The sequence below is a fragment of the Lates calcarifer genome, linkage group LG21 (genome assembly GCF_001640805.2).
Source record: "Lates calcarifer isolate ASB-BC8 linkage group LG21, TLL_Latcal_v3, whole genome shotgun sequence".
In the NCBI taxonomy this organism is placed as follows: domain Eukaryota; kingdom Metazoa; phylum Chordata; class Actinopteri; family Centropomidae; genus Lates; species Lates calcarifer.
The window spans coordinates 27,784,927-27,809,534 of NC_066853.1; the positions used below are offsets into that span (position 1 = coordinate 27,784,927).

General features: G+C 38.3%; 1 protein-coding gene across 13 annotated transcripts in view; it reads right to left on the bottom strand.

Moving 5' to 3' along the window:
* myo18ab (myosin XVIIIA b) overlaps nt 1-24,608 on the bottom strand; it is a 125,207-nt gene that overhangs the window by 44,699 nt on the left and 55,900 nt on the right. For all 13 annotated transcript variants that reach the window (XM_051065728.1, XM_018700348.2, XM_018700378.2 and 10 more), the window contains 9 exons: nt 22,843-23,035; nt 21,860-21,946; nt 18,331-18,472; nt 18,044-18,203; nt 16,642-16,828; nt 15,685-15,892; nt 14,524-14,633; nt 8,939-9,004; nt 410-538 (listed from right to left, as the gene is read on the bottom strand). In XM_051065728.1, coding sequence (XP_050921685.1) covers nt 410-538; nt 8,939-9,004; nt 14,524-14,633; nt 15,685-15,892; nt 16,642-16,828; nt 18,044-18,203; nt 18,331-18,472; nt 21,860-21,946; nt 22,843-23,035 — 1,282 coding nt within the window. The remainder of the gene's footprint in view (nt 1-409; nt 539-8,938; nt 9,005-14,523; nt 14,634-15,684; nt 15,893-16,641; nt 16,829-18,043; nt 18,204-18,330; nt 18,473-21,859; nt 21,947-22,842; nt 23,036-24,608) is intronic.

Below are 24,608 nucleotides of genomic sequence, written 5' to 3' on the forward strand. Positions count from 1 at the left end.
GATTACATTATCCATGTAGTAAAGCCAGGGGCATAGCAGATAAGGACAATTCTAATTTCTCAGTTTAAGAAACTAGAACCACATGTTATATACACGAAAAAAAAATGCAGAAGCACCTTAAAAGGGATATTCCTCCAGTAAATACAAGTTTGAAAAAGCCTTTAAAAGACTTCTAAAATATATTTTTTATATATTATATATTATTATTATATTATATATATATATAATTTTTATTTTATATATTTTTTAAAAGAGATTGTAATCTGTTGGTTCTATATTAAGTATGCCAGAAAATTATTTTTAACCAAAAGTAAAAATAAGATTACAATAATGTGTAATGATGGAAGGAAACCCCAACACCCTTCAGTTGTGTTGAAGTGACCCTAGCCACTATGTGCAACAGGGTTACCTTCCTCTTCTTGAAGGCCTGTCTGGCCAGGTATCCCCTACAGGCAGCCTGAAACAAAGAGATGTTCCTCCTGGTCTTAACATCCCGCTGCTCTTCCAGCTTGGACAGAATCCCCGCTCTAAAGAACACCTGGAGAGGGAGAGATAAGACAAAGTTACACATAATTCCTTTGAACACAGAGACACATGTTAAGTAGAGTTCATACATAGTGTAGCCACAAACAACTGAAAAACTTTTGTCAGTTATGAAAAATCCCTAACCCTGAAAACACAGTTGGTGGTGTTAACCATGGATTAAGTATTGGAAAGGCCTACTGGGTACAGACTCAGGGACCCAGAGGGTCCAGGGTCCATTAAGCAACAGTTTTGTTGGAAGACTCTCATTTTCCATTGTTAAATCCTAATCTAGATTGGAGACCTTTAATATTGAGTATGTAAGTCAAGCATGGGCTTTTGAGGGGGCTTTTATGCCTTTATTTGATAGTGACGGTGGGGATAGACAGGAAATGCAGGGAAAGAGAACAGGGGAATGACATGCAGCAAATGTTCCAGCCAACCAGAGTTGGACTCACATTCAGGGCACTCAGGTCCATGCCCTAACCACTTGGCCATTGGGTTGCCCCCAAGCAAGGATATTTTAATGACAAATCCTCCATGTACACTAAAGTTAGACATCAAATTCCACAAAGTTCTGTGCTTCAATTCTATTCACCTTGTATATGCTTCCTTTAGGAAATGTCATCAGTAAACACTCCATAAACTTCCAATGTTATGTAGATGATAATCAACTATACTTGTCAATGAAGCCTGATGAAACCAATCAGTTAGCTAAACTTCAAGCATACCTTAGGGACCAACAATTTTCTGCTATGAAACTCATACAAACCCAAAGTTATTGTACTTTCCGAGCACCTCAGAAACACATTTTCTAATGATACGGTTATACTAGATAGTATTGCCCTGGCCTCCAGCTCCACCATAAGGAATCTCTGAGTTATCTTTGATCAGGATATGTCATTTAGCTCCCATATAAAACAAACTATATCAACCGATTTTACGCAGCTCTGTTTTACAATTTGCCACTTTAACCTGTAACCTTTAACCATGTGCCTTAAGTCTTTATAGTCTTTATATTTATGGACCTGTTGTTGTGTTGTAGATGTTTATTTTTTGTATTCATTTTTTAAAACTTTAAAAAAGTATATATATATTTTCTATATTTATACTATTTTTGAGATTTTTCCTTGCTGCATCGTGGGTCTTAGAGTAATGCAATTTCAATCCTCTATATGTGCGTATAAATGGCAGAATGGACAATAAAGCAGACATTGACTTTTTGACTTGACTTTCTGGGACAGCCTTCTACCATGCATAATATTGGACTACTGCAGTTTATTATTGTGTGGCTGCCCCAACAATCTCTAAAGACTCTGCAGTTGATACAAAAAGCTGTGGCTCAATAACTGACAGGAACTAGGAAAAGAGATCTCCTATGTTAGCTTCTCTACACTGGCTTGCTGTTAAATTCAGAATAGAATTTAAAATCCTCTGCCTCACTTACAAAGCCCCTAATGGTCTGGCACCATCATATCTTAAACAGCTTGGTTCCCTATTATCCCATTAGAACACTGCATTCCCAAACTCCTGGTTTACTGGTGGTTACCAGAGTTTCCAGAAACAGAATGGGAGGCAGAGCCTTCAGATAGCTATCAGTCTCCTCTACCGTGGAACCATCTCCCAGATTGGGTCGGGGAGGCAGACACTTTTTGACAAAGCTTATAGTTAGCAAGCACCTATCTGTATGTATTCATATCCCAAATTGCATATTACTAACTCAGTATCTTCCCTTTCCCCTAGTTTTGTGTTCTTTCATCTATCTCTCCTCTTCTCCTGTCGCTTCTGCAGGTATTTCTTCCTCCAGAGCTGTAGAGACGAATCTTTGATAGCAAGCCTCCTACTGCTCCTACAAACCTGCTCAACACCTGCTGTTACATTTAAATTTATTAGTCCTACTTCTAGTCTAAGTGCTACTATTGTTAATACCACTAACAATGCCCACCCTGGTTCTACTCAAGGTTTCTGCCTCTTAAAAGGAAGTTTTTTCTTGCCACTGTCGCCTAGTGTTGGCTTATGGTAGGAGTTGTTGGGTCTCTCTCTGTAAATATAATAATATAAAGGAGTACGGTCTAGACCTGCTCTATATGTGAAGTGCCTTGAGATGCCTGTGATTTGTTGTGATTTGGTCCTATAGACATGAAATTAAATTTAATTGAATTAAATTGAATATCATATCCAGTATTTATTTTCAATATGTACTTGTCTACTTTGCACAGTGTAACACACATACATCACCATTTGACTTGGGTTAATTGACGCCAAGACACATTATGCAGACAGAAGAAGTAGTCAGGTAGGGACAAATCATTTGGGGAAGCAAATATGATAAAACTGCTGTTCTTTTGAAGCAGATGTGCACTGAATAGGACAGTGACACATCCTGAGAAGAAGCCACATACCAGCCTGCAATGTAGACTTGCATAGGAAACAATGGATGAGGATACATTGATGTTTTTGCTTGCCTCTTATTTCTGCTTGACCCTCAAAAGCTCTCAGCACCGGTGCCAAATACTAGTCTACTTGACCCGTGCATGTCAGTGGAGGGATGAGGCTCCCTAGCATTCTGCTAGGGGTTGGGGGAGCAGTGCAGCTTATGGCAAGCTCATACTACACACATTTAGCCCTTATTTTCCACTCAGCAACAGTTTTTGGAGATCTCTGCGAAAAGCCCAAGATCAGTGGCAAAGACTTGCCAGTGCATTTCAGATGCCTGACAGATATCTAGTATTCTAAATATCTGAACCTATTTGGAACCTATATGGATTTTGGGGGTCCAAATCCATTAGTATGAAAAGTGATGTGACCTGCAAGTGGCTAAAGCTAATAAGATCTTAAGACACAAGGTGACCAGTAACCCATGGGAGGAGTTGTATAACAACAAGCATTACATATTTTCTTCTTTCTTGTTTTTTCACTGCAAATCACTGCAAAAACAACTTGGAAGTTCCTAGCAGACATCCATTTTGGAAGAAAAAAAAAATCCTGTTTGCACTTGGTATCACATCTCCTGTGTCTCAAGTGTATTGTCATATACTTGACAGTGCAACAGTGCAAACCGTGCACACTCTTATTCACACCTATAGGCAATTTAGATCCAAATCTTTGGACAGGTGGATCAGGAGGAAGCTGGAGTAACGGGACGAACCCTGCACAGGCAACAGGGAGAACAAAGAAACTCCACATAGAAAAGCCCCAGGCAACTGGTGTTTGAACACAGACCCTTCTTGCTGTGAGGCTGTAGTGCTAACTACTGCACCACTGTGCCCCCTGTACAGAAAACAAAGCCTAACAATCCTTAACTGGAGCTCCAACTGCATACACTCATTGAAGCGACAAAAGAAGAGGGGGTCACATGGAGAACCAGGGGGGATTCTCTGGGTGACATTTTTGGAAGTTTTCACATTGTTGGTCACAGGCACCAATAATGCTGTTGTATTCTGTATTGTATGTTTGACGAGATACAACATACATTATCTGTCAAAAGGGATCCAAAAAGTTACAAATGTTCAATATGTCTTGAATTTATTTTGTCTGAATATGAAGTTACATTGGAACCAACTGCAGACCTGCTCATTGATCAATCCTGTAAATATGCTAAATCTTCAAATGCAGGTTCCTTTACAGGATAAGCAAGTTAAATGGTCTTCCACTGATCAAAGCAGTACCTGCCTCTGTCGTTATTTTCTTAACTTCTGACACAAGCTCAAAATGTGTTCCTTTGAGCACAGATTTGATCTTAGGAAAAAAGAAAAAGTCTCACAGTGCTAGATCAGGTGAATAGGGAGGGTTTGGAGGATTTGTTTTTGGGCCAGAAACTGCTTTACCAAGTGCACAGTGTCAGCTGGTGCGCAGAGGTTTTGGGACAACTTTGGCACACACTTTTGTCATGTTCAAATTTTCATGCAAAATTTGCAGAAATGTCTCTTTATCATTGGAGACCACTTCGGCTATCATTCCTACATGTACATCCTCATAAGCTCAGTCTCATTATTTAATAGCCATAGCTCGTAGTGTGTGATGAGGCGGGGGGGGGTGAGGGGACACAGAGGTCACTAACTGACCACAGCTCAGTGTAAATGTGGATAAAGACTTGTATGCATGTGATGCTGGCAAGGAGTCTAGTGGTTTGGCTTTTTTGTTTGTTTTGTTTTGCTTTTATTTCTCTCCCAGGCACCTTTGTATCATAGACCAGTTTTCCAGTATTAGATCTGAATTTCTAGAGAAGTTGAATATAGCAGTTGTCTTTATGCCCATGTATTGTGGAGAAATTAACTTTTTGTTGATGCCCAAGGCGTCTCTCTGCTAGCATTCATGACAGCTGTGTTACCTAGGTAGGATAAATTAGCTTAGAAACAGAGCTTTCTTTGTTCTTTGTTGTTTGTTACTGACGAGGTAACAAACGAAAAGATACTCAAAACTGATGAAAAATAATGGATTGTTGACAAAATGACTGGTATTATTTGACATTGTGAGACAAGTCATAAACATGTAATGTTTTTTTTTTTTTTTTGGATGTTCTTATTCTTTGATGAATTCTATTGTAGCACTATGTGACTAGGCTGCAGGATTATTAGGAGATCTCCAACCCAACATTTTTACAGTAAGCTGGTCATGCAATTCATAGAGTCTGCTGCTCATCCATCATGTGTAAATATGTGCTGAGAAATGTTCTGAATCTAACACTTGAGTGAGTGGGAAATTGTATGTGGAAGTTCTGAAAGTAAACTGTAATAAGTAACATAAAATGTGAGTGATTGTAAATGGTAACTTCTCAAATCCACCTGTAGATGTTCCAGCCTGAATTCATTCTGGAATGAGAGTAAAAACACAAACTTGTGCAGAATCAAAGATTACAGCAGGACATTTCTTTCCTGTAACTATATTACCTGCTTATTAAGTGACGAAACAGACTTTCAATCACAATACCTATATCACTGCTTTAGAGTATTACTAAAGCTAACATTACTGGTAAAATGTTCTGCGTTTGCCAAATGACTCTGCACTGGCGGTAATTTGTATACTTCTGTACATTGAATTTCTACATTACTACTATATTAAGTTAAGGCCAATAACTTCAACTTCAACAGGCCTGTTGAAAAGCGATGTTTTCAGCTCTTCTGTTCTCAGTCTCCTGGGTGTGCTGCTTAAGATGATAGCAAACTGTTACAAACAAGCTGTCTGTAGACTAACAGATTATCTCAGTTTGCCACAAATCTTAAAATTGGGAGATTCTGGTAAATTTAACTGTGTGGGATTAGGAAATGTGTAGGATTACTAGGATTACATATTTAAATAGAATTTAAATCATAAAAATAAAGGAAGAATAGTTTGTGAAGAGAGCCCAGCACAGGAGCATTTCCACCATAAATTATTCTTCAGGGAGGAAGATTATGGCGTCACGTAGAGTCTGCAAAATCAGCTACAACAAACTGTATATGCCATCTTTGCACTTATTCTTTACCTTCAAAAGGTTAAATGACAAGCAACACTGTATCTTCTGCATGTTTAGTACTTCCTTCCAGCACAAGCTGTAGAAACCTGATAATGGAAAACACTATGCAGCATGGAGTATTAAGCAATGTTGAATACCAAAAGTTGGTATCAGATGTTTGATTTTTGTAATTTTGTTTACTTCCCAATTCCTGAGCTTTATCAAAATGTTGACAATCTACAGCCTCTGCAGTGACAAGTTGCAATTACAGCTACAGATGCTGGCATATTACATTCTGTTGGGCTCCAAATCTGAACTGTTTTGAGTAGTTCAGATTTGATGTGTTTTTTATGTGTTTTGTGTTAAAAAACACAAAACACATAAAATCATCAAGGAAGGTGATAAATGAAAGAAATAACTACAGAGCTAGCTACGTGTGTGTGACCTTTTTACTAGAGATCGTAGCCGCTCAAACCAAGTTACACTGAGCAAGAACAGGCATTCAGGGAGTGGAGTGGGAATGAAAGAGGCACCATTCTTCCTATTACAAGTAAATGTAGCATCAAAAATAATATTGAAGCTGTTTTAAGGTAAAAGTAAGTTCAAGATAGTTGCATAATGTTGCTTTAATTTTTTTTAAAATCTATATTTTGTAGGGGGAGAAAATCGAAACATTTCAAATGATATCCAGGCCTAGTAATCGTTTTTTAAATGAATTCTCCTCCGGCAGTAAATGCTACTGTGGGCAGATGATGTCAAACTGCCCTGGGAAGAAAAATGCTGTGCTCCTTAGAGACCCATCAATGCAAGCATGGTTTAATTATATCAGACAAAGAGCCACATATAAGTTGGCAGCGAACCACAGGGACAGTTTGGCACCCATTAGACATGAAATGTCTAATGAAATGTCTAATGGGTGACATTTTAATGCTGGATGCTAATCTCTCCTACAACATAACTAAGGTATAACAATAACAGAAAGGACTGGGCTTTCCATTGTCATGTATTTCACTGTATGTTGACTGATCCAAAGACAATCATCTGTTACTGCTGCTTCAACAAAACGCCTCAGTGGTTATTACTATACCTACAGTATGAACCATTGAATATAGCATTAAATATAGAGTTGTGTTCATGCCCTGAGATAGAGCTTGACAATAAGTTTGGGTGATATGAAAAAAAGTTACTATTTGTGTGGACAGTTTTTTGGTAGATGAGGTTTCAGTATGCTTGAAATTACCTAGTTCATACAACATGTCATCTGACCACGCCCAAAAGCAAAATTGTTTATAGCAATTCTTACATTTGAAAGTAACATAAAAAGCCTGGTATTACAGCCTCCTTCTGGCTGCACCCAATTCCCTCTTTGATCTCTCTCCAAGAATTATGGGCCTTTTTTTTTATCTTTGTAGTGAATTCAGACAAGTCTGGTCAATTGCTTGCTAAAAGGATTCATGGTGTTGGACTCAGCTTAAAAGAGAAGTCCTGCCTACTTTTGCCAATACACCTAGCTACATGAACTGGGTATGACTGTTGTGGCTGCCATTCTCCAAGTTTCTTCTGAAGGAACACTCATTTTTCCTGTCCTTGTATCTGACTTTGGATACTTAAACAATAGCATGTGACATATTTAGTTAAGTCAACCAACCCTCTGTGCATTTTTGAAGGAATGGGCTGTCAGATACTAAAGGACCAGCATATATCTGGTTGGAATGAGGTATACTATGTAGGATTAGACACAATAGACACAAAAGTAATCCCTACAAGTGTGCAGCAGTGTATTTATCTGCAGAGACCTTGTCCTCTGCCTGTATTTTCTATTATTTTCCCTTTTTTCTGTATTTGTAATTTTTTTTTACTTTGCTGTAGTAACATAAGCAATATGAAGTACACGCAAGTTCTAGTGAAAAATGGCTGGCTGAGTGGCACACATCAACACTAAGGCAATGTTAAACTTCCTGAAATACCTTCCAAGAAAATGCTCTAAATGAAAGATAGAGGCGTAAACTGTTATTTATTCCACAGACATTCACAGATCTAATTAACAAAACCATCAGCCTGTCTTCTTCCTTGTGATAAGCAGTTTTTTTTTAATGTCACACAGGTGGAGTTTGGCAGTGTCTGACTGTTGCTTGGCAAGGGTCGCAGACACAGAGAGCCATAAAGATCAGCTCCTGCCCATAAAAGGAGAATGATTACAACAAAACACACCAGGTCATCTGAAGGTGAGAACGGAGGTGTGAAGACTTGCAGGAACAAAACAGCATTGATTTCTTGATACCTAGCACACCTTTTGCTAGAAAGGTAGGTCAGTAGGATAGAAAATTGCTTTCTCATTATTTGTGTAATTGAGAGTGTCACCTGAGTGAAAAGACACTGGGACTTGAAGCCAAGACATTCCTTGATGGCAACACAAAAGATGCAACTGCCAAAGGAAGTTTTGTCAGGACAAGCTGTGCATGCAGAGTCTCCTTTGATATGAAGTTTAATGTCAGTTTTCAGGGTTTCCTGTAATGAACTAGCAACTGCTTACACATAACATCAAAAGAAACTCATGTTATGTGGGGAAAAAACAATTAATAATTATAATAATTAAATTCAGTAGTAGTTCCATCACTACTACAAAAAGTCATGTCATACTCCACCACCGTGCTGCTTTCTTTTGTTAAATAAAAATACAGTTTCCAACCAAAGAGTGAATGATGTTAATTAGTAATGTGGAGGAAGTGCTGCATTTGTAAGGATCATCTAGAGAAAATGTATTTATTATTAAATAGAATTAGTACAGAAAACAAGGAGATGTCTTACTAAAACATGATAATATATAGTGACAATGCTTTTGTTTCATCTATGCATGTTCCAAATAAAGGCTTCCATCTGCTGTTGTGGTTAACAAAGGCCAGGTCATAACCCGAGTTACACTATTATGGTAACAATATGTATAATGACATGATAAGTGTATATGTATGTGACTCCACTCACCCTGCTTAGCCCCATGTGGTAGCTGCTCTTCTCAAGCTCCAAGGACTCCAGCAACTCCTCCACTGCCTGCAAACCAGCAAAAAATATACACTCACTTGACAGATAAACAGTGTTCTAGGCCTTACCTCTGCATGATCACATGCCTTGGTTGGCCAAAGGAGTCATAACAATGAACACCATTCCCCCTTAACACCGGCTAACACAAACACACACACTTCCCCTTGATCTGCCTTGAGAAAGTTGAAATCACAAAAAAGTCACATTGAGAAGCTTCTCAGGTCTCTTCATTTACTATATATATATATATATATATATATATATATATATATATATATATATATAAACATGAATCCTGAGTGATTTTTTGGTCCTGATAATGACACCAGAGGAAGGTTCATGGGGACACAGACAACATTAAGAGGGGAACTTCACCAGTTTAAGAAGTCATTTAACAGAGAAGTAACAAACTTGTGGCATGATGGCTTTTACCAGACAGGTAGGGCAGGAGTTGCTCTCCTTCTTACCGCCCTATTATATGGGAAGGAACATAGCTTCTCATGGGCTCTCTGTCATGCTGCACGAGGTATGCTTGTAAGACTGCTGCACTGAACCCTGGTAGCAATGTGAGAGCCTGCCAAAGGATTTCAAACTAAGTCATTTAGCACCTGCAGGTACAACAAAGTCTGCCAGCTGAGTTTTACAAGCAACAAAGCAGAGTGAGTATAGAGTGACTAACTCTGCAAGGAGAACAAAGAAACTGATCAGCATATGAGAGGGCTTCTTCTTTTTTTCTCCATGGACTTGGTAATGGAACTGGGCCAAACTTACCTTACCTTAGCATGGATAAGCACAGGACTGTTCAACATGTGCCAGCGTATGTATTGATTTGATTAAATTGTTCACTGAGCTTTGTTGTTATGTCTGTTTACAATTAGGTTGTTAGTTAATGTTAGGATATTCACACTTAAAGGACTGAGGGTAGATCTAACTGTTATGCATGCAACTTGCTAACCTCTCTGTTAACCTCCCCTGTCTGAACTGGCCTTAACAGTCTTCATGAACCTCACCCACATGCTATGCAGTAAGCCCCAGCAGCCATCCTTTGACTCTGCCATCTTGGTTATAGTTCCTTTGTTTTAAGCCATACCGCGTAAAACAGCCATTTAAAATAGGCCATCTTGCCCCTCTCTGTTTTCCCACAGACACACACACTTGTATTCCTAGATTTTAGTATTATTTATTATTTCATATTTGTTAGTAAAGATAATAATAATAATAATAATAATAATAATAAGAAGAAGAAGAAGAAGAAGAAGAAGAAGAATATAGTTTTGGAACACTGAATATTGCTAATCACTACTCTACACTACTAAATTATGAATTATTGACAGAGGTTCCAAATTGGTTGTTAGCATACTTTATGAAACTGGCTACAATTTTCCTTTTCACGATAGTGATCCTGAGGTGGTAAAATGTAACTGAAATCTTACTACTACTGTATTATTAAATGGCTACTGTCATGGCTATATCACACATCATATATTAAGAGGAAATGACAACCCCTACTCTGGCAACAGTGGCCCTTCATTTAGATGCTCCTTTCATGTTGCACATGCAAACACAAACAAGCTCACTTACTATTAATCAGAAAAAAAAACATTTGTCAGTCCCTTTTGACAAGAAACTACAGCACATCAGGTACAGAGAGCCTAATGTAGAAATGTTTGGCCTCCAGCCGTCCCACCATCTCACTCAAAGGCTAATCACGCCTTTGTGCAAAGCTGCTATATACTGCCTGATCAAAATGTAGAGAGGACATTAATCATATGCTAAGGACTTTCCTAAACTGCTCTGATTTCTATTCAAAAGGAATGGAAAGATAATGAGACAAGAAAAAACATGGAAAGAGGCAAGGGAATGGGAAGGGAGAGAGAGCGAGGAGGAAAGAAAGAGCTCTTCCCACCACTGGTAATTAATCAGTACAGTAGCCACATGCTGCCAGCCTCCGCAATCATAATTAATTACACACAAGAGTGCACTTGGAGCAGGAAGAGGATAGCAGAGAGAGGAGAGTCAGAGGAGAGGTGAAATAAAGAGATTCTGTTCACACTGAGAGATTAGAATGTAGAGGGCAGGGGCAACCCGATAGCTGAATGATTAGGGCGCGTAACAGCTGGTCCCCGGTTCGACTCACGATCCAGCCGGACCTTTAGTGCGTGTCATTCCACTACTCTCTCTCCCTGTTTCCTGTCTATCTTCACTGTCCTATCAATAAAGGCATAAAGCCCAAAAAAAGAATATATAAAAAAATAATGTAGAGAGCGAAATATTGAATATATGCTATAGCTTCACATTCTACATTCTATTAATTTGCAAATAGCTGGAAATTTTTAGGAGGCATTCCAATGATTTAGCATTGCACTTGCATTAAGTTGGAGGACCTACAAGAGAGAATGATCAACACTGATGCAGCAGATTCTGACTTTTACTCTACAGAATGGGTCAAGCTCCAAAAACAGTGGATCCTACATTTCCCATGATTTTCTAAACCTTCTCGGGTTAAACACTTGGATTCATTATTAACATAAATTGACAATAAACTGTTACAACTAAAGCTCATTGTTTTCACTTTTTCAAAGTATTTTTCAAGTATTTTTTTTTTGAGAAGGAGGTTGGTTTAAGCAGGTTTTGAACTGAATTTTATGCCACCATGCATTCCACAGACAATACTTGAGAAAGAAAGTACAAATAAACTGCCAAACATGCATCAAAACAAGGAAGATGGCTAAAATAAATAACTGATTTGTCAGGACTTAACTGTATGTAAAAAGAAATTCACCAACTTGGAGGATTTCACAACACCAAATGTATTGACAGCTTTATTTTAATAACTGTGTATTTGTAGGGGTTAGTATAAGGGTTTAAAGATATCTAATCCATCCCTAAACCTTTGAGATCAAAACATGTCATTCTGTTGGTCATCTGTGAAGTTCGTAACACACTGTAACATGCTCTTTCAGTTTTTGACCAATGTGTCCATGCACTGACAACAACATGAAAAATGAGTTGATTAAGTTGAAAAAGGAGTTGATTTCCTACAAAGCCACATGATGTTGTAGGAAATGGAAGTGTGGAGTGTCCAAACTGGTCTAATGTGTGGTTAGTTAACGAGCTTGTTAGCAAAGATGGACACACATTGACTTTTCACTGGAATAGATTCTTATATCCAAATATTTTCATTACATGTACTAGCTGGTGGGGAGTTTGTAAAGCAATGCTTTCTAGAACTTTGAAGCTTGGTTGATGTACTGTACTGCAGTCAGAAAAGGCAGACTGACTGTCTGGAACCCTGAAGTACAGTATATGATGTACATTTAGAATCCTACTGTATGTCGCTTAATTTAGATACAGGGACAAGAAGAAGTATGAGAACCCTTTAGAATTATCTGGTTTTCTGCAGTAATTTGGAATAAAAAGTGATCTGGTGATTTTTTGAAAAAGTGACAGTCCTAGAGCCAGCAAAGCAGCCCCAAATTATGATGCTCTCTCCACCATACTTGACTGGGATAATTTTTTCATGTTGATGTGCATTGCATTTTTTACGTCATATGCAATGTAGACTTATGAACAGAGATGTTAATCAGCTCCAATGATTCCTTTATGCCTTTAGCTGACTCTGGGTTTCTTTTCTTTATCTCATTAAGCATTCTTCTTGAACTGCTGACTGATGAATGTCTAAAATCTGAGATTACAAAAGTTTTTGAAAGGCATGGTTCACACGAGCAGCTGTTTCATGTGAATAACAACTCAGCATGTCTGAGTTTTTTTTTTTTTTTTAATAAGCGGTGCCAACTCATACCTCCATCTTGTTTCATTGACTGGACCCCAGGATTGTCAATTCTTGACTCCAATTAGCTTTTGTTGATGCCTAGGGCTTCAACGATTTGTTGCAATACTTATATATTCTTATTATTTATACTGGCATTTTTCTCTCATAATCATACACCAGCTGGATTGAAAAAAACTCTGCTGAACTGGGTTTTCAGTCAGAATTTACACTTGATTAAGAGTGGGTAGAATAACACATAAAAATCAATAATTTTAAGAAAGCAACCAAACTTTGTCTATTGTTTAAGATGGAATGATATGTTACATTGTTGGTCCCAAATTAATTTTGCACATGACAATGTGACATAAAAAACTAACTTCAGTGACAGTGGCTTTCATATTATGCTCTGTTAACCCATTGACATAATATAAGTACAACCTGAGCAGCAGGTATACCCACAGCTGATGCTTCCCTCTTAAGATGAGGGAAAGCGTGACAGCTTCAGCTGTCTCTTTTTACCATTAAAAACTAGTGTCACATCCGCATCGGACATGTTACAAAGCTGTATGTGAGTTACAGCAAGATGAATACATCAAGTGTGTGTCACAACCACAACAGGCTCTGAGAGCCCACGTTATATTATGTCAATGAGTTAACAGAGCATAATATGAAGGCCAGTATTTCCTGTGTGCTCTCTCACTCTTCCTCTATCACGCACAAATGAACTGTATTGAGTTTTAAACCGTTTGGGCTGAGCTCACGTTAAAAAGCTGCGTGCTAGCTGCAGCACTTTAGCAAAGTAAAGACACACAGATAATGTGGTGTTGCTTACACTCTCATTATTAATGACTAATAAATGGCTATTTAATTATTGGAATTACTCTAACATATGCGGCCCTGCTTGGAGAGAAAGTCGGTCTGTTGTGATGGCTCTCTGTATATAAACTTATCTTGTGCGCACAAATGAATCAAAATGTAGTAATGTAATAAAATGTGCCCTCACTATAGAGCCTATATGCATATTTTTGCCCTCTATGACCATTCCAGGCTCCTTATGCTCAAATCTATCACCCACCGACTGTGAACACATCCACAGCATAAACGCTAAATTGAATGGGGTTCTGTCCAGTCAGAAACAAAGATGCTGTCCCTCTTTTTCCGTTTTGTGAAATATCTTTGTGTTTTGTAGAACGTTGTATATTTATTTTATTGTTAAAACATCAGACCAAAAACAACAATGAATGCATCCTACTAACGAGTGCTCTGTCTGTTATCCAAAGCCTGATATATCATATTCCTCTGTGTCATAGAGCTCCATTATTGTCCAAAAACACATTAATGAGCTACACCATTGCACTGGCTGGCATGCTCCTTAAGCATGAGCACACACTGCAGTTTATTTTGACTCAGTCCCACATACATCATCCCACTGCCCAAAATATTTGCTAGACCATCAAATCAATACTGAAAATGTATGTCTTCAGTGAGACTCAACAGATTTGAAGGTTTAGAGGCAGACTAATGTGTTGTTGATCATGGTCTTTGAATGGGATTTGCTAACAAAAATAGAAACAGTCTCATCCTTTTAAATCCATGACACCATCTACAACAATCTCAAGCATGCTAGAATCTGTGTGTAATGCAGTTTTTTAAGGTCATAATGTGGGGAATCTCATAAAAGTTGGAAGGAGAGCACTCTTCATCGTAACAGCAGTCACTGTGGTGACTGTAAAGGCTAAACCTGCCAAACACTCACCCTTTTCTCATCTGTGACAATGTAGTGGCGGCTGTGCCTCTTGGTTAGATGTGGTGCCAGGACATCAAAGCGCCTGCGGAACTCAGAGAACACCATGTGGTCTGGGTATCCTGGAGGTAGATATGGAGCAGAACAAAGATTAGAGCACAAACACCAAGGTTAGAGAAGCATCTGCAACTACTGGAGAGCAAACAGTGTCAAAGATCAACTTTTATTTTCAGAATAAATACAGCCAGCAATGCAGCCATTTTGAATGAAAACATGAAAGAATAACTGGACAGTAAGAGTAATGGGTTGAAGGTTATTGCAAACCTTTCAGATTCTCTGTCTTTGGAATTTCATTTTATCACCGTCCTCAAATGATTTGGGCAAGAAAAAAAGTGTAGAATTTATATTCAGACGGACAAATAAGTAATGTAAAACCCTGAACGCAGGTCAAGCATGAGGAATTTCAGAACACTGAAAAGGAAAAGAATTTCTGTACCTGACATTGTAGTATCTAGCGTGTGAAGGCCATAAATGTTTACATCACATAACTAATAGAGGGGCACAGCAATTTTGTGTTGTATTCCAATGAAGTTGCACAGCTCACAAGAGACAATGGTCAAAAGACTTTTAGAGCCTAGTAAGTCATTTAACTTTTTCCTTTCGAATCTTTGATAACCAGAGTAACAACATGATTCACAGGTGTGCATGTAATAGAATGCCATGAAATACAACAGGAATTTAAGGGGATAGTCTAACATAAAAGAATTTAAACTAAATAAATGAGCACAACATAAAATAATAGGTGGAACAAGTGGGTTGTTGGTGCAGCTGAAAGACTTGAAAATACGGAGCACACCGAGAGATAGATAAGCATTCTGTACCAACTGTGGATGGGAAACTGCTGCATCATTAAAAGAAATAAACAATGATTTGGATAATGACAATTAGATAAGATAATGTCATCAGCAAACCAATGGTTGGATACAGTGTTGAAATTGCTTATGATATGGCAAGGTAGCAGAGGGGTAGCAGATACAGCCATCCATCCATCATCTACACTGTTTATTTTAGTACTCTTCAGTCAGTAAACTAACCATTTCCATGTAACGTCTCCTTTTACCATTTAAATCTAATAGAAAATGAACATTAAGGTTTGCAAAAGTACCTCCTTACCTTGTCTGTAGATTCGCAATGCATCCAACAGCTTGGATCCTCGGAGCTGAGCTCTTAGGAGGCCAACGTCCAGAGTCATAAGGCCTGAGTCAGGGCTCTCTCCATGTGTCACACGGGGCTCACCTCCTCCTCCCACTGCTTCAGCTTTGGGCAGCAGGCAGTGCACGAAGTGAACCCTCGAGCGACGCACCATGTCAATCAGAGCATCCTAAAAACAGAAAGGAGGTGACTCTGCCATTCGCCTCTGCTGGTTGTCTTGTCATATTTCAGATGAGTGGAGCTATACTGGGAATTGCATGATGTCACCAGGCTCTATCTGATGAAAATGTCAATCAATGCAGTTTATATATGCCCACACAGTTGTGAGAGGAGGTATATTTAGGCAAGATAGAGTAAAAGGAAACACCTGTGTGTCGGTGGATAATGGATGTGCTACATAATTTGGAATTACTTTGAATAAGGAAAAGGAAACATTTCACCGATTCCAACATCAAAACTTCAAATAGTGGCTGATATGAGTATGAATCCCTTCTTTACACACTGTTTAGTGATTTGTATCCCAAATGTTCCAAACAGTGTAAAATTATGTTGCTATGGTTTAAAAGATACTGAATTAATATTTAAACTAATTCAGTACCACCGTTTTAAACCATATCAACACATGATGTGAATATGGATCAGCTACTTCTGGCAGATACTCAATTTGTTTAATAAATCAGGTTTTTAAGGTACTGAAACCCAATTCTGAACTGGGTTGATTTTAAAAACATCAACTGCAAGATAAGAAATCAGGGACTCAGGCATTTAAGAACTATGAACTTAACACCAAAATAATAATAACAAATGTAATAACAAAGACCCTGTCTGCATTCCTTGTTGACCAATGTCCCACAACACTGACTGGTTAAGCTTTTTTGGGAATGTAAAACAAATTTTATCACTGTTTCCTCTGCTTACCACTTGGAGTTTGACCTGGATACACAGGCTCTTCTTCTTAACGGCAGCCACACCTGTGGTGAAGGTTTTTCTCATGCTGGTGGCTCGTCGCAGGGCGAGCTGGGAGCTGCCCTCCAGACCAGCAATGGAGCCAGACAATACTGTGGCACCGCTGGCCCGGCCCATAAACAGCCCACTGATGTTTTTCCTGTGGTGGTAGCGGGATGGATTGCATTTACTCACACCTAGCAATTTATTAGGGACACCATACTAATACTGGTTAGGATCTCCCTTTGCTCTTAAAACAGCCTCAATTTCTCAATCAATACAGTTCCAAAGCAGAGTTTGTGTTAGCTGACATATGCAGCAGCATGCGTTGTTGTCCAGCAGATGAAAACATCACTGGCCAAAATGTCCAGTGGAAAATATGCCAAATTAGTAGTGTGAAGTATAAAATCTGTTATGTGAAGTATAAAATATGTTGACACTGAAAGGACAACCTATTTTGGACCCTATTTTCCAATGTAAATGATTGATGGGACATAAATCTTTGGAACTGGTGTGTTATTGATCAAGAACAGAATTACTGTTTTTGTCAATGGAGTCTGGTTTCAGACTTATTAACCAGAAGCGATGTTTCTGGTTACTAAAAAGGTCCATCTCAATAGGAAACAGATAATCATAATCTGAGCCTGTCAGTGACATCACCAACCACTCTAGTAAACTTACTTTAATATGGACGTGTGCACTGTTTGTTTTCATTGCAGCAGCTATTGACGGTGTCTGGGTACACACTCACTCTTGATCGATACTGCACTGATTCCAAAGACTTTTGTCCCTATGTCTTTGTGCCACAGTTTTTAACACATTTCATATCCTGACCAATTAAATGTACTGTGTTGTTTCTCCAAAAGTTAACATCCACTTTGGTCTTCCAGTGGTAGAATGGTAATTTGACTGGCACAAGGGGGAGTGTCGCATGTGTTCCACGGCAACAACATGGGGCTGCCCACGGATGTGCCTACCTGTTAATCGGCTCACATGCATAGGAATCGGCTGATGCTGATTATTTAAAAAATGGCAATAATCAGCCTGATGAACCTGTCAACCTCTAATGTGATGGCTGTATTAATGTCTACTGACATTTTCATACAGTAGTTGTATACAGTAGTATACAGTAGTTCAATCCCTCATAGCAAAACTATGAGGGATTGAAGAAGTCAGCTGGTGTTTTTCTCTTTTAGTTAAGAATTAAATGAAGATTTGTTTGATTTAAACAGATGCACCAAAAAGACAGTACAGTACTGGAAACACTGCTTGACACATGGATGTGCGGCTCATGAGCAATAAAGCGCTGGTTACTAATCACAGAATAAGTTCTACTAAACTGGATGTTCTGTGTGTAAGATTGTGACACACATACTTCTGTGAGTCCTGCAGCAGTGTGGCAGCATTCTGGGCAGCAAGGTTGTGCTTTGCATGGCTCAGCCAGCCCTGAACATCATACTCCACCCAGTTTGTTCCATGGCTGTGACCAAGCAGGAAGAGGTGGGGTCTCTCTCCTCGCAGCAGCAGGCTAACTCCTGCAACACACAGGAATATTTTAACCTCTCAATGATGTCAGGAGTATGAACAGTGCTATTAGCTGTTCCTGCAAACCTCCAAGAACCCCCGATTGCTTTAAGAGGCAGTAGCAGGTAGAGTGCTCACCTTTATTTTCTCCCTGTGCAGAGCCATAGTAACTGAACAGTCTCTCCAGCATGGTTTCCTCTGAACCTCCAGGCTGAACAGCCTCCTCCTCCATCAGCCACAGAAGGCCTCGAGCCTCATCCGTCCTGGCCAGAGTGCGCACCTTTGATAGACACCAACAGTCACATATAACACCTACTTTTTTGCAAACATATTTCTGTTGAGAATGCAGACTGTTTTTTTTTACTCTGTGCTAAACGTAAATTGCATTCCCTGGACACCACCACTACTTCATGGCAAAGAAAGCATACCAGCTTGTCTCCATTTAGCACAAACATATATTCGCTTTTTTCCCCAGACTCCATCACTGACAAAAAAAACCTAATGGCTAATATTGAGACACTGCCATCCAGTGGCTAGATGCTTTCATTGCACAGGTAACAAAATCGAGATGCATTCACTGTCCTTCTGTAAAGCAGTTGGGGTAGCATTGTATTTTACAGTAATCATAGTCTTTGAAAGCTCTCACGGGCCACATAAAAATGAAGTGGCGGGCCTGGTCTGGCCCACAGGCCTTGAGTTTGACACATCTGCCTTAATGCTTAAATGTGTGACATGACCTGAGCTTAGTGGGATAGGTAGTGTATGGGCTGTCACATCTCATCTATAACTGTAATGAAAGGATGGAAGATTTAGCTCAGTCCATTGAGTAGTTTAAAATCTTTGAGAACGTGCTGATAAGCTTAATTGTATCTCATAATGAAGAGGTAGCATTTTGTGGGAATAGCAATACATCATCTGCATAGAAACTGATTTTATGATATGTGTTGGGTGATTAGATTCTTTTTATATAATGTACATGTTCTGATGGATGGCTGTTGCTAATGGTTCAATGAAAAAAGGGGAGAGAGGGGCATCCTTGCCTTGACCCTCTTTGCAGTGTGAAGCTTTGTGATGTTAGACCACTGGTTATGACAGTGGCTGAAGTTGAGGTGTACTGAATCTTAAATTAATTGATTAATGATTTCCCAAAGCCAAATCTTTCTAATGTGGTGAGGAGAAACTTTTAGCTCACCCTGTCAGAGGCTTTATCTGCATCTGATGTGATTATGATGGTTCTTGCCTGTTGTAGTGATGATTGATGTATTGCATTATACAATTTGCATGTTAGTGGATTAGTGTCTATCTTTGATAAAAACCGGTTAGATCTGCATGAATTATGGATGTACTGACTTTTTCTGTCCTATGGACAAGGGTGTTACAGATGATGATAACAATCAGTGCTGATGAGAGAAATGGGATAATAAGGATGGTAAGGTTGGATCTTTGTTAGGCTTTAAAAGGAGTCAAATTATAGCTGTGTCTATATTTGCAGGAAGCTCCGCCCTGCAAGGTTTTGGGGCTAAAATAACAATGTTATGCAATTTCTACCTTTGTTGTTGATGCTGCTGATATGATGCTTCATTAGAACTTAAACTGCGCAGTTGTGTAGTAAACACCTTTCAAACAGACAGAGGCATATTTACCCATGGTTTTATCAATAAACCCCAACACAAACCTACCCACAGGTATTCTGAAGTAAATAACACACTTGTTAATGGAACCTGGTGAAGCCACTAATTGTCCACTTTATTAGTTACTGTTTAACTGATTGTTAACGCAATATCTGATCAGCCAATCACATGGCAGCAACTCAACGCATTTAGGCATGTAGACATGGTCAAGATGACCTGCTGAAGTTCAATCTGAGCATCAGAATGGGGAAGAAAGATCATTTAAGTGACCTTGAATGTGACATGGTTGTTGGTGCCAGACTAGCTGGTCTGAGCATTTCAGAAACTGCTGATCTACTGGGATTTTCCCACACAATCATCTCTACAGTTTACAGAGAATGGTCTGAAAAAGAGAAAATAGAGGAAACTGAAGCTACAGTTTGCACAGGCTCACCAAAACTGGACAACAGAAGATCAGAAAAACATTGCCTGGTCTGATGACTCGTGATTTCTCCTGCCATATTCAGATGGTAGGGTCAGAATTTGAAAAAAACAACATGAAAGCATGGATCCAGAAGGACAAGTTCCAAAAAGAAATGGAGCAAATTAGAAAAAAAATGAACCACAATCATGAAGAGGCAACAGCCCTGACATGGTATATCAATAATGATTGTTTGCTTTTGACTCTATTTAAGGATAAAAATTTAGAAAAACAAAAAGAATTGTAGGACATGCAGGGGAAAATAATTTACATGAGTTCATCACATTAAGGAAGAAGGAGCTTGTTAAAAGCTTATTTATTCAGTGTGCTTCAAAAATCAATTATATTTTTCTTGTAGACTATAACTGATGAATTCATAAATATAGACAGACTTTGTTGTGTGCTTCATAGAAATATGAAAAAAGTTCAAATCGATATAAAAATGAAACACTGCTGTCATTCAAGAAGAGCATGCTTAAAGTTAAATAAGATTATACCTGTGTTTTTAAATTGCAAGTCAACATTTGATATTGACCACTATAATAATGAAATTAAAACTAAGAAGACAATCTATTCTATTCAAAACTTCCAAATCAAATGTAAACATCTAATTTGCAATATCATTACCTCTTTTAGGTTGCATATAGTAAATATGAAAAGTTAATTCCACATTTAACTCAGTGTTATGTTGTGAGTTTCAGGTGTTTTTGTCAGTGGAGACAGTAATTTAGTATCTTCAAACATGAAATTGATAACTGAATTTTAATGTTAGGATTATCATACATCACACTGGTTAGATATTTTAACTTCTATATTCTCAGCCAAAGGCTTTTAATTATGTTTTTTGGTCCTAGATGTTTGTGTGTTAGTTAGCCAAATTGGTGCTTAAATTTCTTTTTGGTAGGTAACACTACTTTCTCAGTAGCTGCAATCTATGATGCAAATTGAAATGCTGATGAATTTTTCTTTTTATTGTCTATTTAGCTTTGGGAATATTTCATGCAATGACTTTTGAGTATTTATTTGTTGTTTAGGTCATAAAACTGTACAGAATCCACATTGGAATCTTTTTCATGAAATACTGACCTTTCCTAATTATGCTACCCTTCTTTCTTAGTGTGCAAATATATTCCTTATTATGGGACTCTTTTCTGTTAAGTCCCCTTAACTTGAGCATTTCTCTCCAGTAATTCAGTCATCTTGTTCATTAAGTAATGATATTGCAACAACAACAGTTTAGGTCAAGTTGATGCACAGTGGTGTGGAATGTATAAAATGTCTCAGTTTTAATAGTGTTACCAGCTTCTCCAGATTAGCCCTGTGATGAACAGGGCTATTTGCTGGCTCAGTCATATTTTGAAGCGATCATTTAGGCTACAGCTTGATTTGCATGTCCTTCTGCTCTTGAATCTGAATGCCTCAACACTTTACTAAATACAAACACAAATTAAAGATGTGCTGTTATGAAGACCACACAATTCTCATGACAGGTTTCAGGTAGGAGCAGAACACAGTTACAATACATTCATGCAGATGCATGAAACAGAGACAGTGTAACAAGGTTTCTTATGCTTACCAGAGCTTGGGTTGAGGCTTGGTCAATAGCTGCTACAGACCGTGAGGTACTGCACTCTATGTCATCTAAAGCAAGTTCTATGTTTTCCTAGATGCAGGAGGGGATAAAGGCTTAGGTTAGTAATCTACAGGAAGTTTACCAGCAGAGGATGATATCATCAATGAATCACAAGTGTAGCTATTCAGTTCCACTTTGAAATTAGCCATTGCTAGACTGTACATTGGGTTGTGTAAGTGTGGATATATATATATATATATATATATATAGAAAGAGAGAGAGAGAGAGAAAAGATAGGGATTTCTAAGATTTGGTCAACAAGTTGGATTGATCCTTGTGCTTTCTGCAGTAGCTTTAGATAATGCACTATCCAATCTCTGAAGCGTATATATATATGTGTGTGTGTGTGTGTGTGTGTGTGTGTGTGTGTGTATTTAGGTCACAATGCTTAATCTATGTATAGATTATATGAATATAATCTATATTTCCTTAGTTACCTGTAGTGGTATTTATCCAAGCAAATGGAAGGAGATAACCGTCTCTAATTTTTAAACCTCTACAAAAATAGTGGAGGTGAACACAGGATAATCCCCATACCTTACTTCAAACAATAGCAATAGTCTTTAAGAAAACTGCTGCTGAACAGTACGTTCTGCTGATTATCCAGAGTTTCTTGGTGTAATTTTTATTTCTATGAGCCCCAATACATTTTCACTGGCCTTATTATATTGGGGACAAGGTGGGCATATCAAAACCTGACCAAGTAAACACAAAACTCTGTGCATGGGTAGATGTGACGAAAGAGCCAGTAACTAATAGAAAATGTTTAATTTGGTTGTAATTTGAATGAACCCTTAAAGGGATTTCTGACTACATTTAATTACGGGGATTTTCTGTCATCATCGTGTCATTTTCTGTCCGTTCTGTTCTGTGTGTATGTTCTCCTGGCCACTGCTTAATATTGTGCTCTGTCAGCCCAGCAGCACCTCCTTGTATCGCTCCAACTCCCGGACGAAGGTGCGTTCATGGAACAGGGTCTGCAGCCTCTCCTGGGTATAGTTATGGCAAAGCTCCTCAAAGGTGGCTCCCCGCTGCTGCTGAGCCAGTCGAGGGTTCTGGAAACCTGGAGTGTCCACAATCAGCAGGGAGCACAGAGAGTGCTGACTGGACTTCAGAGCCCTGAAGAATAAAAATATATCATGGAGCTTTAGTGATGTATTTCTGACAGTGGGAAGCTGCAGATTGCTACACATTTGCCTGTTTTGTCTGTCAAATCTACAATGATGTAAAAAAGAGAAAATCAATTTCAGTTTCAAATTATTCTTGTTCTGAATACAGGAAATCCATTTACAACAGGACAAAATAAAACAGACAGACAGACAGACAGACAGACAGACAGAGCTTGTGTGAATGGTACTAGCCTATAAATAAATTCAGAAACCTCTTAGGAGATACTTTATATGCATGAAAAGAAATGGCCGAAGTTTCCTGACCATATCAGTCGCTCTAAATCTGTGACAAGCTCGTATTTTGACTAATTTCTACTGAAAAACAGAATTTGTGTATGTTTATACTATGTTACTTACAATATCATTATGTTAGTTATTATGTTCATTACTACTAATTTCCTTGTTATTGTTGTTTTAATTGCTCAATTATTTCCATATTTCAATGATATCTGAGGGGAAAAGAAGTTAATACTATACAACCCCTACAAGAAACAGACAAAATGAGCCTCTCTTCAAACATGAAGTCAGTATTAAGTCAGTAAATTTTGTGCCTTAGGGTTGTGTAGCAGGAAACATTACACAAAGTAAAGTGTAGAAAGTATAGAAACGTACATGTGACACTTTCATAATTAGATCTGACATCTGTGTGACACCATGTTTGCATGGTTTCCCAAGAACCGAGCATTTTTCAGTAAATTTGCAGTAATGCAAACTGAGCTCTGTCAATGGGGCAGCAGCATGGCTGCTACCATGGAGGAGTGTGTTCCTCCACTACTTTTTTTGATAATGTACTTCTCATCATGAAGATGTTTTTATAGTAACACTTAATAATTATTACTTATTTTATTCTGAAAAGCCACTCAGAGCCATAACTTTGTAGACTTGACAGCATCTGTACATTGTGTCTTGAGAGTAACATAACTGTTTGTGAATAGTATTGAGACATTTTTAACACCATAGTTTACAAACAGTAACCAACAGTAACCAATGTATGTTTTACAAACTTTTTATAAACTAAAATCTGAAATATCTCACTTAAAAATTAGACCCTTTACTGCATCACTCCAAATTGTGATCAGGTGCATATTCTTTAACTATCCTTGGATATGTCTAGGACTTGATTGGAGTCCACCTGTGGATTTAGATTTAGATTCATTTAGAAAGGTGCACACCTGTGTATGTAAGATTCCACATTCCACATTTTGTCAGGAAGTCATGAAGTCCAAGGAACTCTCTCAGACCTTATGATAAAACTGACGCATGGATCAGGGAAAGGGTATAAAATAATTTCTAAAACTTTCAGTGCTTTGGACATTTTCTTTACTAGAAGACTCAAAGCTCTAATTGTTCCCATAGTACAGAATTAAGGGTCTGAATACTTTTGTAAGGGAGAGATTTCAGGATTTGATATGTTAAGAACATATTTTAACCTTGTAATGGATGGAAAATTGGACTATTATGAAAGAAAGAAAAACAGCAAAAATGAAATGATGAATTGACAAAATGTTTAACATGAGAGGAAA